General features: G+C 45.6%; 1 protein-coding gene across 4 annotated transcripts in view; it reads right to left on the reverse strand.

Moving 5' to 3' along the window:
* SON (SON DNA and RNA binding protein) overlaps positions 1–17,061 on the reverse strand; it is a 661,708-nt gene that overhangs the window by 10,615 nt on the left and 634,032 nt on the right. For 2 of the 4 annotated variants that reach the window (XM_078656944.1, XM_078656949.1), the window contains 2 exons: positions 8,822–8,938; positions 1,057–1,204 (listed from right to left, as the gene is read on the reverse strand). In XM_078656944.1, the coding sequence (XP_078513070.1) occupies positions 1,057–1,204; positions 8,822–8,938 (265 nt within the window). Of the gene's footprint in view, positions 1–1,056; positions 2,654–8,821; positions 8,939–17,061 lie in introns of those variants that run through there. The other 2 variants (XM_078656946.1, XM_078656945.1) reach the window with 2 other exon arrangements.

Consider the following 17,061-nt stretch of genomic DNA (forward strand, 5'->3'; position numbering starts at 1 on the left):
ATATTCCACCCTTTGTTATAGATGCCTCATTGATTATGCAGGAGATTGGCTTCGCATGAACTGCAGTGTCTGAAACTGGAAGAATACTGGGCTGCAATATTTAACTTTGTGAGTGATTACCTGGGTGTTTGGATTAAACCATGTACTTCCCTTGATGATTGTCTTTAAGCGCAGATTTCCTTCATATGCTTATCTCTCAATTACTATTGGATGATTTCACTGGCAACCATACCAGACGAATTTCCCCGAAGTGGTGTTGCTGTGATTATTCTCCCGCCCCAAACTTGACAGGCCCGTCAGTAACTTCCTCGACTTATAACTGCCACGATATCTTGGGAAAAGTCCTACGCTCCCGGCTATTAATGTCAGGACCAGAGCCGTGCTCGTGTGCTTTTAGTTGGGAAGTACATTGCTGCACAGGGAGGAATGAGCCTGGCTGCAGGAGTATTTTGTTGTATAGGCATGGGATATGCAGGGGGAAGACTTTAAAGGGGCTACCGAAGATGGTATTCACCCTAAATGAAGTGCCTCTGGTGTAAACAAATACTCTTGCTAAATTTGATTGATTTGAGATAAAGGGCCTTATTATGATGGCGGTAAAATTACTTTGAGAGAGAACATTATTAGATAGAAATAAGCGAAAGAACAAGCAAAATCTCCAATGCTCTAGATGTATGTAGTGTATCAATCTTATGTCATTATTTGTAATATTATCATCTATCATATGTTGTGTAAGTCTAGTCGACAGCTTTGTATTATGAACCCACAATAAGAAAAAAATCTTCATCGTCAAGTGACCTTTCTAATGAAACATTTTCAAAGTCAAGCAATATAAAATAAATAAGCATGAGCTAGGTTTCACAAACAAAGGAAAAACAGTCTGATTTGCTGGAGATTCTTTATAAAGTGGAGTTGTCCATTTATTATTCAACCATTGTTTCATTTATAGACTGACAGAAAGGTTTTCTTTATTCTTAAAATGACAAGAAATGCCCCCCCAACAACTGAACAACTGCCAGTTTGAGGACAGCTCACCTAGAATCGATAGCTACGCACCTTTTCGATCAGTCTTAAAATCAACCAAGATGGGCTCCACAGTTCCCTCTTTGTTTCTGCCCAGCCCCTCTCCTTCCTTCCAGCCCATTCTTCTCATTAGATGAGCTCCCATGCCTCCTGTCACTGGGGCAGCTCTTAGGAACTGATCCTGTTCAGAAAGAGAAAAGCAAGCAAAACCCAATGCTACGTTTAACCTCAAGGTGGAGTTTGAAAAACAAGAATTACTGTACTTTGAAAAACCCTAGTTGATTGCAACTGTATGTGCTACAATACAGCCCCTTCTCTTAACGCCCCTTCCAACAAGTACGTTCTGCAGTTTAGATATTTTGATATTACTCAAATGTAAACACATTTAATACAAAAGTAAAATTATTCACCTGAAACTAATATTATGACAGATAGTAGAATGTTTTTTTCCTACTTTGTGTAAGAACAAGTTATAGAAAGGTCTAGCAAATGGATATGGTTAAGAGATTTGGAATTTGCAAAACAAATGTAAAGAATATTTGCAAATGTCAAAGTTCCAGAAATGTCTGGCAAAATACAAGTAAAGTTAATTCACAGTTTTTTTCTTTAATTTTAATGTTTGTGATGCTAAACTACAAGATTTCACAGCATCGCTGCCAATACAATTTGTTTATAAAACTGTTGTAATGGATTTACTACTTTCCAATGTTATAAAAGGTATATTAAATTAAAATAAAACTCCTAAATGTTTACGTACCTATACCTCTTTTGCTGCAGTCTTGTGAAAAGATGGGCTGGCACAGACCATGGCAAGTAGACAGCTACAAGGATTTGGCCCTGCAACAAGTTTCCAGATCGAGGGGTGAGAGTTCACAGGGCATTCTGTGAACTATCACCTCTCTACTAACTGCCTACTAACCTAAACAAAGTCTATAATATTTTACAAACAAAGACACTAAACACCTTACAAATATTCCCATTGTGCACATTCCCACTGATAACATTCACACTTCCATTACATCAACTATGGTTAAGGGTACAGGATTAGTCACTATTCTATATTTTTCAAAAGAAACATTGAAATAGCTGAACGATACTGCCTCAATTTTAATCCCCAAAGAAATAAATAATGTCTGAGATATAAGGAAGATATCTTCCTTTAGATGTACTGAAGTATGGTGGTATATCCAGTATATCAATTGTAGTAATTCATTTATTATGTATATATCTGCATATATGAAAATATTAACAGACAAATATGAACTTTTGGTACATTTGTATGCATTGGGTCTAAAATGCATAAACATAGATTTCAGACACATTCTATGTTGAGTTCCAGAAAATGTGGACAACGGGGGTTGGACTGACATTAACTTTTGCTCAAACCTTGCTAACCCAAAGCGTTTCATTCGTGCGGATCATGCAATCATCTATGAAGAAAAGTAAATTGCTGATGCTTCATACCAACTGTCGTCTTGCTCTGTACACCTGGAATGGGATTTACTTACTTATGGCTTCCTCCTTCCATCTCTTTTCCAGGAACCTCCCACAAGAAATAGGGGAACCAGGCAGAGAATGATACAAACCCCAGGCAAGGTCAGCCAGGGTGGCGATTCCGCTTTTGTACCTGCTTTGCAATGATAGAATTTTCAATATCAACATCTGTTTCATTACCTTCAGTGTGTATTCAGTTCACAAAACAAATACAGGACAATCTCTTTAACCCTTAAAAAAAAATATTAACTCTAACCAGAACCTTACTTATCAAACTAAGATGCGCTCCAATTATCTGTGCAGGTTTTTTTCTACTCAGGACCATTTATGGATTCCATATGGTATGATGACCAACTGAGTATATCCAAAAGTGCAAGTTGTCAAACAACTGGTATGTCCACTTGTGGTCAGGTGTAACCTTTCAATTACGAACCAGCCAACCAAGGAAGTGAAGTAAGCAAGATAGAATGTTTGTCTTTTGTGAAGCTGTTACTTATTTGAGATATTATTGTAAGTTATTATGGTGACCTCTCAAACTCCTAATTTTATTATGTAGAGTGAAGATTCAGTATCTGGATTTGCTATCAGAACATAAGAAAGCCTCGTCTTTCATTGGAGTGCTCATTGCGAGAGGAAAAAAGTGAAAATCCTGGTCATCGCACACACTTGCCAAGCAGGTACTGCCCCCTCCACTCCCCTGGTATACATGTTCACTACTCTGCCAAACAGAATCTTATGCTCAGTCAGCTTAGATCTATTTGTACAACCTACCACTGAACACACAAAAAGAGGAGTAAATAATTTTTGGCTGACTCTACTAAACCTGAAACTAATATTTCAACCAACATTCCTTTCCTTCAGGAAAATGTAGAGGGCCTTGTTAGGACGGGTATATCCCCCTGCATGGTATAAGATGTCTACCCAACTGCAAGTAAATTGGGTATCCAGATTTTATTTTGGCCTAAAAACACAAAATCCTACATATACGCTGCCGGACTAGGTCCGAAATGGACATTGAAGCCCTGAGCTTGGCTATGAAGTCATGGAGGTGGGGTGAAAATAATCTAATGAGTAGCCCAAGAGACCTTTTTAATATTCAGGGATATAAACTTAATGCCTACATGCCCACTTCAGTAAAGTTCCATTCATGAATTATGACCAGAACCTGCTCTGATATGGACTGCCTTTACATGTTCTATGGGACCTGTTTAGCATGGGATTGCTGAGTAATACTTCCTGGGCACTGCCATTTGGTGAATGGAGGTGAGTCAGCAAATACAGTTGCTAGTTAAACAGAAGCTTCTGGGGAGAGCCTGGGTCCTTTGTTTTTCTCTGAGGGGTCACTTCCTGGAAGACTGATGAGAGCCAGGTGGAGGGCTTAACACTTATTGTACTCATGTTGTGGGTACTTCAACTGGAGCCCAGCATCACCACTACCTGCTGTGAGGAGCCATTACCTTCCTTGCACATGAACATGTCTGTGCTGCCGAGGAAAAACTAAAAGAAACCACGGCAAACTGTGTACTATTCAGTGTAAAAGTGGGGTCAAACATTCCCAATTTGTTCCTGTTCTAACTGGTTTCAATGCCCAAGGAGACGGACCTCTATGTTCCAGGACTGGTATCACTGAGAGCCAATCTCTAGAAGGTGAGGGGACATCAGCTGGTTTCTGCAAGCCTTGCTGGAAGAAGCTGTGGGTGTGCCAGTAACTTTGGGAGCGGCCTGTCTTCTGAGAGGGGAGCAAGACTTACCTGCAGGATTATACCTGCCACTGGAGGAAAGCCATATTGCCAAGCCAGGTGTGAGGAGGGGACCAAAGGTAGCAGAGGAAACATGGGAGAGAGAGCTGGAAATACATGTAAAGTGCCAAAGGTCTTCTGGTCTCCCTGTCCAACTACAGAGTCAAGTCCAACTGAGGAGAAGAACTGTCTGACTTGCTAGTGTTAAACGCAAAGCAAAGGCTGCCTAATTTGGAGATCGCCATAAAGAACGACAGAGACATCCTGCAATGACCCTACCTGTGCTGCATCAGCACCTGGACTGAGGGAGGAAGAGCCTTCCACCACAATCACCGAGCAGAATATTAGAGATGTCTTTGTGGTCCTGCTGCTGTACCAGCTGACTATGAGATAAGTAGGGGGGGGGGTGCCCAAATGAGCTCTGGTTAGCACACTTGCGCTTGGTAATCCAGAGTGTGCATCACATCCCTGTAATTCCATATAACACTGGTTATGAGCTTTGGCTATCAGTTTGGTAGGTCACGTGTACCGAATATGGCTAATCACACACAGGTATTGAAAAGTAATGTGTTAAGGACTGTTCTATGTCACAGAACGCTAGGAAGCTGCTTTGCGGCAACATAATGAGCCTACACCTAAGCCTTAATCATGATCTCTCCAATGTTTATATTCTATAGAGATCCCTGTAGACATTCAGTGCATTCCTGCAGCATTGCTCACTCTGTGTGTACCGTATTAAGTTGTGCTGTGATTAAAAATGCTTATCTTTTCCCAAAAAGATCATTATTGGCCTGGACTTTACAATATTACATCTAATGTACGATTGCTTGGGTTCTGAACCTTTACCCCACACACTACGTCCTGAGGCACCTTGGACTGCTTGCCTACTCTACCCTTCCAATGTGGAAATAAAGTACTCGACCCAGTTTGCAGAGCCCCAGTAGAACCCAGGACAACAGTGGCAAACAACCTGAGCCACCACAGTTGTGGCCCTGTCGCCACTGTCTTCCCAAAGCCCTGATCACCCCTCATCCCAGGAAAGGGGTCACATGCCTCGGGATTGAAGAAGAATTAATTCCCCAACTTAAAACGCGCCACAAAATATGTTTGCACACATATCACCTCTAGCCCCGCCCCCTACCTTCACCACTGTGCAAACACGCCCCGTACCGCGTTCTAAGTTGGGGGATTAAGTCCCCTTGCATACTGGGGGTCCATGGAGGCCAACTAGCCCACCAGGAACCTCCAGTATGCGCCAGGGGGTTGTGTTGCAGAGACCTGTAAAGAGGTCACACCCCTTTTTACACCTCTCTGCAACGCAGGCCCCTGGCGCTTTTTCAGAGGGGGAACTAATTCCCCTTTTATACTGGGAGTCCCTGGGGGCCAACTAGCCCACCAGGAACCTCCAGTATGCACCAGGGGGCTGCGTTGCAGAGAGGTGTAATGAGGCCACGCCCCATTTTACACCTCTCTGCAACGCAGCCCCCTGGCGCTTTTTCAGAGGGGGAACTAATTCCCCTTGCATACTGGGGGTCCCTGGGGGCCAACTAGCCCACCAGGAACCTCCAGTATGCGCCAAGGGGCTGCGTTGCAGAGAGGTGTTCTGAGGCCACGCCCCTTTTTACACCTCTCTGCAACGCAGCCCCCTGGCGCTTTTTCAGAGGGAGCAGTTTGTTGTGGTAGGGTGGGAGCCGCAAGGCTCCCGCCCTACCATAGCAAACAGCAGTGTCCCAGGGGTGTCCACCCCGGGACAATGCAGGAGCTGGCCCTGGGGGGTGGCGGTCCCCAGGGCCATCGAGGGCTCCAGGAGGGGGGCCACGCGTCCCCCCTCCCAACATCTACGAAGCCCCGGGGGTGGTGGTCCCCGGGGCTGGGGGGTCCGTCATGGACCCCCCTATTTTGGATATTAGTGCCCCGGGGAGGTGGCGGTCCCCGGGGCGTGTGGGGGGGCTTGAGCCCCCCACACAGGTTTTTTAATTTATTTTTTTAAACGAAGCCCCGGGGGTGGCGGTCCCCGGGGCTGCGGGGGGGGGGGGCATGAGCCCCCCCGCATTCTTACTAATTTAAAAAAAATCAGACTGGGTTTCTTTTTTCCCCCGCAGTTTATTAAAAAAAAAATTTTTTTTTTAAATTGGGGCCTTGGGGTTCCTTGTGGGACCCCCTGAGCAGGCCTAGGGGGTCAGGGTGTGCCTACCCTGCCCCCTTTGCGTGTTTTGCGCATTTGTTTTCTGCTTTCTTGTGCCTCGGTTCTACTGAGGCACAAGATGGCTGCCAACACTTCCTGGTTTGGAGTGTTGACAGACAGTTGACATCCAATCAGCATGCAGCTCGTGCTCGGGAAGGTACTCTTACTGTACAGAGTACGGTAAGCTCCTCTAGATATACTTATGATTTTACTTATGATTTTCTCAGGAACTACTGAACGGATTTACCCCATTCAACAAAAAGGGTCATCTGCGAACTGACCCTACCCTTTTTGCCAAATTTGGTGTAATTCCGTTCAGCCGTTCGGGCTGTAGCCCTGGCTAAAGGTCCTATGGAAAATTGCATGGGGAAAACACGTTTTGGGACACCCCTTTTTTTCTCGGCCCCCGCTTGACGGATCAACCCCAAACTTTCAGGGAAGGAGCGGAGCGGAGCAGGTCATTGTCTTCATCCACCGGCGCCAAAGTTATTCCAAATAGAATGTTGCGGATTTCCTATGGAAACTAGGTCCTAACTATAACTACCTACTGGCAACCGCCAATAGGTAATATATATATATATATATCCATATATATGAAAAATGTATTTGTGGGGGGACACCCCCCCACACCTCTGAATTTACCTTAAATGTGTGGTAAAGGCATACATGTTGTAAAAACATGCGTGGTGAAAAATGTCAAGTAAAGGCGCAACATGGTAAAAACCTTGTTGTAAAGGCTGTTTTCCTTTTCTAAGAGAATTGCCACCACGTCCACTTCTTACAAAGGAGGAGTACTGAACATTAAGATGAGGCTTGTGAGCAGGGATTGCTTTGGAAAATAATGAAAGTAACATGCAAGTTCAAACTTTTGTAGAGGGAGACACTTTACAACATCCTGATATCCTCAACAGTGCTTTATATGGATACAACTGGGGATTCGAAAACTCAATCATCGTCTGTTGTTGAGGTTCTTATGACCTGAGTGCTGCATGCTGGTTGATTGGAGGCACTATTGACCTCTAGAAAAGGAGGAGAGATAAAGTCTAATTGAAGGATTAATTCACAAAGCCTCAAGTCTCACTTAAGTCTGGAGTAACACCCAGCCACAGAAAAGAAATGCTATTGGGTCTCTTTGCTTAAGGAAAGCAGGGTTGATTGACATCACAGTTTCAAGAGTTATGGGTGTGAGTTGAAAACCGTTTCTCCTCTCTTTGAATATGGCCAAATAGCACTGTACTAAACCCAGGTTGCACTGAACTGCACCTTTTTATTTACTGCACTTATTCTCTGTACCAAAACCTTCAACAAAGTTGTTAAACAAATTAAATTAAACCGGCTTAGCAAAGATGTCAGGTAGGCATGCAGTGTATGCATATCCAAGAAGTTGTGTGGGGCAGTGCCAGTAAGCAACCGTATATGAGATATAAGATTTACAATCTCCTATGATGGGGAGCCAGTGACGGGTTCTCAAGACTGGAGCACGGCAAGTTTAAAGGAACATGTCAACTTAAATTTAAGCAAAAAGGTTATATATGTTTATTTCCAAATTGTTTTAACTTCTGATGCCATCAATAATTAAATTATATTATGCTGTGTTACTGAAATATAGAGGATATATTTACATATATGTATTAGCTAAGCTGGCAAACACTCCTAGCATGAAATAATCTATAAATAGAAAAAAAATCAATTTAAATACTTAAAGTGTTTTGTATGAAGTGCACACTCCCTACTCAAACGTAACATTTGTGAACTGATAACATCACTGAAGATAACATGAAACAGAAACCTGTTTTGAGAAAATATATGGATCGAGGTTAAAGCAATAGCATAATATCATGTCTAAGAAAAGTAACTCCATTTGGAGATTTGTTGGTCATTGGCCTAATTATCCATACATCAAATCACAATCAAATAACTAAAACTAAACAAAAGGAAAAGGATGAATACAATATGGAAATAATTCTTTGATATTCCAATCATCGTAATGATTATTTGTTGAATGTGTGTGGACATGGAACACACATGAACACACTTTGAATCCATACCTATACCGTGTAACTAAACCTAGGCCCTCTATTTAGTCTGGTTTTATCATCAATTAGATGCTATTGATTTTTCATTAACATACAACTGACCTCACTTCACTTTGTTAGACTCAACCTGGTACTGCTATTTCAAACGTAAGTATTGTACTTTCATATTAAGTGGGGTTATCTACCTACCAAAATATTAATTACATTTGTTATTCTCGATACACAATACCACTCAATTCTGATTCGAGATGGTTTATATTGTTAATTTGCAAACTGCCTAACCTATCAGCTACTCATCAACAATATGTCATTCAATAGGGGTTGAATGCTGAATTATCCCATACCTTTTTGAGCCAGGCTTGAGGGCCGCTGAGGGACAATTCTTCAGATGACAACACCTGTGCTCCTGTACTTCCAGTAAATTGACCCGGCAGAGAGTTCATTTGGGCCCATGTGTCAATCTAGGAGGCAGAATAAAAGTCATTCATTAGCAGGACGCATGTAACCTCTGTGGGGCATGTGAAGGTGTCAGGTAACCCAAACTATTATTACGCATTAGATATTGTATTCCACATTTTAGAAAAGTCTATGATGCACTAATTAACTCCAACTTTTAAGCATTGAATACAACTGTAAGTCAACCTGAATCTTTTAACATGTCTTCACATTAAATAATACAATAAATAAACTAGGACTGGGCGTAGTTTGCAAAGTAGCGCTTCGCGAAGCTACGCGAAGTGCACTTCACGAGCTACGCGTAGCACTACGCGAACTGCGTAGTAGCATGTTCGCACTGTGCAAGATGCCGATTTCAATGATTGCACAGTGCGGACAAGCATCCGGCCCTGTGCAATCATTGAAAACGGCATCTTGCACAGTGCGAGCTGTAGTTTTCTGCCGCTCAAGGAGATTTTTACTCGAGCAGCAGCTTTCTCAACGCGGACTGGTAGTTTCTCACTACTCGCGGTCGCGAGTAGATGTGACCACTCGCAATGAGAAACCAGACCTCCCCGCATTGAGAATCTCGCAGGGAGGTTTATTTTCCACGCTCGCGATCGGCAACTTGATGTTGCTGATCGCGAACGAGGAAAAAGTCTTGCCAGAATGTCATTTTGCTTGCCTGTGGTCGCCAACTTGACGTTGAGGACCGAGAGCAAGCAAAAAATGACCGCTGCACTATGCTACGCTATGCGTGTTCGCACTGTGCTATGTGCAGTTCGCGTAGTGCGAGGTTGCGCAAACTTCGCAAACTACGCGAGCGTAGCATAGTGCTTTGCCCAGGCCTAAAATAAACAAAGGGAAGGGGCACAAGCAGGGGAGGCTTTTGTGCTTATTTCAGTGTTCTACACTCAATAACATGCTGACAGGGCTCCCCTGGACATCTCAGCAGCAGCCCACAAATACTTGATTTGAATCTCTTCCATACCCCCCTTAACTTAACCAGTTGATGTTTATTGAACCTGGTACCTAAAGCACCAGAAGGCCTAGACTAAAGGGATGCTAACTGTAAAAAAGAGGGTTGGTGAACGAGGTTAAACATGGACAAAAAGGGTTCAAATAAAGCAGGTTGGTCATGACGGGGATAAGGGAGAGAAAGAGGGATGACAGGAGGAAGATGAGGTCATCTGTATAGAGTCCAAGATAAAGAAGTCCTTAGAGAGATTCATGGTGAGGCACAACCAGGGAGGGACCAGGCAACGTAGACCAAAACACTCAAGTACGGGCACTACCAGTCTCAGCAATGCTCTGGCCAGCACGGTGCAGAATATGGTGCATCTCTTTGAAGTTCCTCAGTCTATGTTTAAGCAAATGGATCTGTATCGGACATCAGGTGTGCACCGACCCAGGTAGGTGAGACCTCCAGAGAGCAGGGTGCAGAAACCACCATGTCCCCAGCAGAATTAAACAATGTCTCACGTCTTCTGGGTCCCAGAATACACATCTGCTGCTTCTGGCCACCATAGAGAGTTTTGCAGGGAAGAGCAGTTTTGCTTGGGTGACAGTTCTTGCAAATTCCCTTATAGAGGTAGCCGTCTCTTACATCTTTTCTCAGTTGCTCAGGAGGTATCAGGAAAGAAGTTGCACTCTTTCAGCTGGCCGCTTCCATTATTGTGTCCTTAAAGTCCTCTGTTCTCAGGATCAACATGATCGTGGGATTCGCTCTAACTTTAAAAAGGAGAGATATCGCTAATTCAGACTTAAACATCTTTATGTGCAATAGGGATTACCATGTCAGATAACCTCAAAGGTAGTCTCCCTATACTTCTTCAGGAACTCAAAGTACCATGATATTTCTAGTCCTCAATGTCTTGTGTATCAGTTCTAACCTCTTGTCGAGGCTGCACTTGTATTTTGGGACTCTCACAGCACCTGCAGAACCTGTTTACAGACACGAAAGTTCCACTGAGCAGGTATGGGGTGAAATCTCAACAACGGCAACTTTCCAATGCTATGCATATTACACATGGAATTCAGCAGCATTGTGTATCGCTTAATTCTATGTAGCATGTCCTTCATGTTTATACTCAGTGGCAAATAATCCCTCAGGAATGAAAATGGAGAGCAGTGTTGTCTCTCATCTTCCCCTAAGTGCCCATCAGCAAGTTGCTTTGGGACAAAAAAAATCTTGTTTCTCCCTCTCCTTTCATGGTCTTTTGACAGTGTGGTGTTATGGTTGTGATGTTTCCCGGTCCTGGGATCACACAGCTCTATAATCTTACACTCTTGTAATATGGCAGTTGAGTTCGTCACTCCTCAATCCTTCCTCTGTGTCATCTTCTCTGCAGCAGTCTGGCAAAGACCTCCCTTCATCCCTAAATTCACCCCCCCTTTTGTAAGGACCAATAGGGCATCAGATGGCTAGGTTTCTAGGGTCATGCCACTGTTCTGGTCTCCCAGGTCCCGCTGCTCCTCTGCCATCCTCTTCACGTTTCATGCTTCTTGATGGTCAAGGAACTGAACCCCCACCACCTCCCTCCATACACCACTTCCCCCTTCAGGTTCTTAATCAAAAAGAAGATGTACTTGCAGGTGTTGCAGTACTCATCACTGGTGTCCTTGAGTGCAGGCTGCTTTCAGCGCTGCCTCTTTCTGCTCCACACTGGTTCTGAAGTCCTGGTTTCATGTTTGGAGGTCCTTTGCAGAAGGAGCACTGTAGGGTTGCTGCTGTCAGGTCGCCATTGTCATATATAATATACATCACCGACCTTACGCCGCACACAGTCTGCGGCCCAATCGACACAGCAGTAATCACCATGGCGGCCTCATCTGTCAAACGGGGTTGCTGACTTACCTCTACACGGGGGCTACAGCCCAATTGACATGGCAATCATTTTCACTAAGGCTCCCCTCGCCACCCCGGCATACAGGGCCACACATTTTCCTTTGCAACTGGTCTACGGCCCAATTGGCATAGCAATAATCTTCACAGCGGCCCCCAGCATATGGGGTTACAGACTTCACTCCGAAAATAAGCATCGGCGTGATCAGCATGGCACTGATGCTGACCATGGCTAACATCAGGCCAACCCTCTGGCAAACGGGGTCACCAACTTGAACTTGCACACCGGCAACGACCTGATCATGCAGCAGCCGTCTCCTCACACCTCACTATAGGCATCCACTCGCCAGGATTCCTCAATGTACCTTGTGCCCTCCATTGCTTTCCTTTTCTTCACAGAGCACACTTGTCTTGACAACCAGGCAGGCACTGGTGCTCCAGGGGCAGGTGGCCTTCGAGATCACTGGGGAAGGTTTCCTCACCCAGTAGGAGACTTCAGCGTTCAGTCTTGGTCTTGTAGTGGTTTTCTTATTTGCACAGACCAACTGGCTGCTTGACAGCTGACCATTTTGAGGGCCTCTAGCTCCCCTTCCGACAGTCCATATCCTGACACCAAATGTGATTTAGGACCTGAATCTCTGAAGGTTGTGCTAATGGGCTACCTAACCCATGCTACACAAAACAGTCTGTTACAGCAGGAGAGACACCAAATCTGAAAGCCCCACAACACAGGCCATGGGAGAGACTAGCGGTTCACATCTTAATGTGGGTCACATTGATATGTGCATGAGAATGTTACTTCAGGGCCCAGCCCCACTCTTTAGGATTCTCTTTTCAGCCCTATCTACTTCCTGTGATGTGCCCAGGCCCCTTTCTAGTGACGTCTCTCTGGATCAAAGAGTGCCCTTTGAGGTGTACTGAAGAGCCTGTCTCTTCTTCCTCTAGCGTGTGTCCCACCCAGCTTACAAGAATGCAGCAATCCACAAAAATGCCTGGAGGTATTCCTCTACCTCCTCATGCTCTTCCAGTCAACGCAGGGTCTCCCAAAATGGAACCCAGAATCTTCCATGAATTGTGCCATTCACAGGCACGCATATACCCAGTACATGCATACAACACACGCTGCACAGCACTACATAAGAACTTAATGTAGGTCAAGGGTGAGTTAGGCACACAGCATCGGAACTTTACATGAGTGAGCCTGAAGGCCTCACTCTAGTGACAGATAAAAAGGCCTGTTCACTTCCACTGATCACTACACATTGTGAGGATCCCAGCAGGCAGTCTCCTCTGCTTACTCTTTTAAAATAAAAATATGCATAAACAATGGGAACCCCACCTCACACCCTGCCCGGACACCCCCAGCCGGCAGTCTTTGATTACTTTCGAAACAAATCACAATGAGATCCCAGTCTCCACCTACCCCTTCACCGCACTTCACCCCTCACCTGGGCCATCACTCTCAATTCTGGGTAGCTGTATTGATAGATGTCTTAAAGAAAACAGCAGCTGCATGATGAAAACCTTTCTGTCATTTAGCAAGTGTCTCTGAACGGTACTGGTAATAGAGCTGAACTCAGAGAAATCTGTACCTGCCAATCCTCCCACAACACCTTACTTTATTTTGCTGCCTATTTCAAAGGTGGACCTCAAAGAGACCACTCATACTTTATGAACAGCCAGTGGCATAGCTAGGAGGGGTCGTGGGGGCAGACCGGCCAAGGCGGCACAGGTTTTGGGACAGCCGCCAGCACCCCTTCCCCCTCTCTTACTTGCGGCTGTAAGAATTGGCATTAAGCCCCCCCCCCCGGAGCCCCTGCTCTTACGTGCGGTTGTCGCGACCGCATGAAGCTCTAGCATCTCCCTCTCTCTGCTCTTCAATTAGGCCGTGGGCGGCAGATGCAGTGGCCGCCATGGGCGGCCTAAGGCCTAGCTACGCCACTGTGAACAGCTCAGTGCATAGACTATTATTTTTTATGAAATTGGCCTCTCGTTGTCAAACTCATAGCTTTTCGACCAGGGCAACAGATATTCTCTATGGATATTGCAAAGCACAAAGAAAAAGGAAGCAGCTGATAGCTAGAAGGGAACTAGTGGTGCACGGCACCCTGGCCACCCTATGGTTTCCTACGAAGCTGAACGTGTTACATCAGAATAAATACTTTTTTTCTACAGTATAGGCAGCTCGTAAATTTAAAAGTAGTGGAGTAGACTTCACAAGAAATGATTCTCCATGACCAAGGAGTAAACTTGTATGTTGATCTCTTCAGTGTGCCCTCAGTTTAAATCATTGTTATGTTATTAGAGCTTGTAGCGTGCACGGATACTCCAAGGAGTGTCCCGGCGCAGACCTTGAGAAGTGAAGGGTGACTGATTAAATAACAAGCATTTACAATGCAATGGTTTCGCCTTTTGAAAAGTTTGAGCTATTGGCATTGTAAATGACAAAATTTGTATTTATGTGTTGGTTTTGAAAACAGATAAATAAATGGCATTGTCATTTACAATGCCAATAGTTTAATCTCTGGCAAATGCCACACAAAAACACACAGACCCACACACAGACCCACACACACCAACAGAGCCACACACACAGAGCCACACACACAGAGAAACACACACAGACCCACACACACAGACCCACACACACACAGACCCACACACACACAGACCCCCACACACAGACCCACACATACAGAGAGAGCCACACCCAGAGCCACACACACACACACACCCAGAGCCACACACACCCACCCAGAGTCACACCCACCCACCCAGAGCCACAAACACCCACCCAGAGCCACACACATAGTGCTGACCCAGTGTGAGGGCTCATGCGCCTCCTCCCGTGCATCTAAGAGTTCCCCTGCGAAGTGACATCCGGGGCGCACATGCCTCTGTGTTAGCCACTGCACTGGTTCCCCCAGCGCTGCGCTGCCAAGTCGATATGGCGTAACGATCTGAGCTGCCGACTCTGGCGTATCGGCGTCTGCTCAACACTGTGATTCTGGGCAAAACACTTAATCTGTGCCTAAAATGAATGTGTCCGTCTGTAATGTAACAATACCTTCGGGTTGAGTTTGCGCTATATAAAACTGCAAAAGAAAAAAAAACATGATGGCTCATGTGACTTCGCTCTCTCTGTGCTTTCCTCTATTTCTCCAGAGCTGGGAGGGCCTCTGCCTCTTCACCAAGAAGTGCAACCGCTGCTTCTCACCCAATTCAGAAATAAAGAGGACGCCTGCTCCAAGGAACAGTCACCAAACACGATCTGTCTAGACCCTGTGTGTGCTTCCCCCATCCAAGGACAGAGTAAGAAACACGGTTGCTGAAAAAACAAACACTGGGTTTTGAGCGAAGTATTCACACTTGACACTTTATCCTTCCACTAAGGCGCCCAGACCCTGATACAGTACAGAACTAGTTACAGTAGTTGAAAAGTAACCACTGGCGTCTGCGTATGGTTGTTATAACTGTCCTAAGACTTTCCTGAAGTTACTAAGCATTGCCTACGGACATTGTTACTGTTACACACACTTGCCCGCCACACTTTTCAGCAACTAGCTGAAATCCCTGCACTAGTTAAAAAGAGCTCCCCGGAGGAATCACAGCTCGTTAATAACCACATTTGAATGAAGGTATCTTAATTTCCCGAATATCATTAATGCCCCAAATTTTAATCATTCCTAGGGTCTCAAATCCACGTCAGACTTGAAAAATAACAAATTCAAAGGGAGACACAGCTTCACATTTGAGTTAGACCACTGTGGGTCTGCAGAGACAGACCTTCACAGTCGAAGCGCACGGGCCCTCCTGGGTGGATCTACACGTCTTACCTTTCCATTCTTGCTGTGGACCCGAGAAGCAATCAAAGTAAATGGGAAGCTCGAAGAGGGAACTGAAAGAGTGAGCAGACCTGACACTGCAAGCGAGCAAACCCACACCACATAGCTTACTATGAGATGTGAGGAGACAACAGGCAGCCAAGAAGATTTCAAACGTCTAGTTAAAAACAGCCTGAAAAAAGTACGTGAGAAGGCAATCCACAGCATTAAGCACGGGCACACGGACAGCGGGAGGGGGGGGGAACGGGCAAACGGACAGCGGGAGGGGGGCGGGTTAAGCAATCCACAGCATTAAGCACAGGCACACGAACAGCGGGAGGGGGGGCGGGAACGGGCAAACGGACAGCGGGAGGGCCCTCCTGGGTGGATCTACACGTCTTACTTTTCCATTCTTGCTGTGGACCCAAGAAGCAATCAAAGTAAATGGGAAGCTCGAAGAGGGAACTGAAAGAGTGAGCAGACCTGACACTGCAAGCGAGCAAACCCACACCACATAGCTTACTATGAGGTGTTAGGAGACAACAGGCAGCCAAGAAGATTTCAAACGTCTAGTTAAAAACAGCCTGAAAAAAGTACGTGAGAAGGCAATCCACAGCATTAAGCACAGGCACACGGACAGCGGGAGGGGGGGGGAACGGGCAAACAGACAGTGGGAGGGGGCGGGTTAAGCAATCCACAGCATTAAGCACGGGCACACGGACAGCGGGAGGGGGGGCGGGAACAGGCAAACGGACAGCGGGAGGGCCCTCCTGGGTGGATCTACACGTCTTACCTTTCCATTCTTGCTGTCGACCCGAGAAGCAATCAAAGTAAATGGGAAGCTCGAAGAGGGAACTGAAAGAGTGAGCAGACCAGACACTGCAAGTGAGCAAACCCACACCACATAGCTTACTATGAGGTGTTAGGAGACAACAGGCTGCCAATAAGATTTCAAACGTCTAGTTAAAAACAGCCTGAAAAAAGTACGTGAGAAGGCAATCCACAGCATTAAGCACGGGCACACGGACAGCGGGAGGGGGGGGAACGGGCAAACAGACAGTGGGAGGGGGCGGGTTAAGCAATCCACAGCATTAAGCACGGGCTCACGGACAGCGGGAGGGGGGCAGGAACGGACAGCGGGACATCGCGCAACCCACCCCTGCAAAGGACACTTCCGAAATGGCGAAAACAAAGCTTTAAAAAAAAAAAAAACACCGCCCACCGCCGCATGACGTGGGCAAAATGCGAAAAACTGTCGGGAACGCCCACGTATCTGGTCCGGCCATGACGGACAGATCTCTGTTCCAATGGCTAGCCTCCATTTATGGAGCTAGCCAATGGAACAGAGAGGCGGCACAAACATCCATACTGTAACTCATAAGATTTCGCCTGCGCGAAAGTCTGCTGCGCTGCTTTCGGCGAGGCGAAACCTAAAAAGGAATGTTTTCAGTCTTTTTTTTTTTTTAAAGAGTGGGGTCCT

The sequence above is a fragment of the Lissotriton helveticus genome, chromosome 8 (genome assembly GCF_964261635.1).
Source record: "Lissotriton helveticus chromosome 8, aLisHel1.1, whole genome shotgun sequence".
NCBI lineage: Eukaryota > Metazoa > Chordata > Amphibia > Caudata > Salamandridae > Lissotriton > Lissotriton helveticus.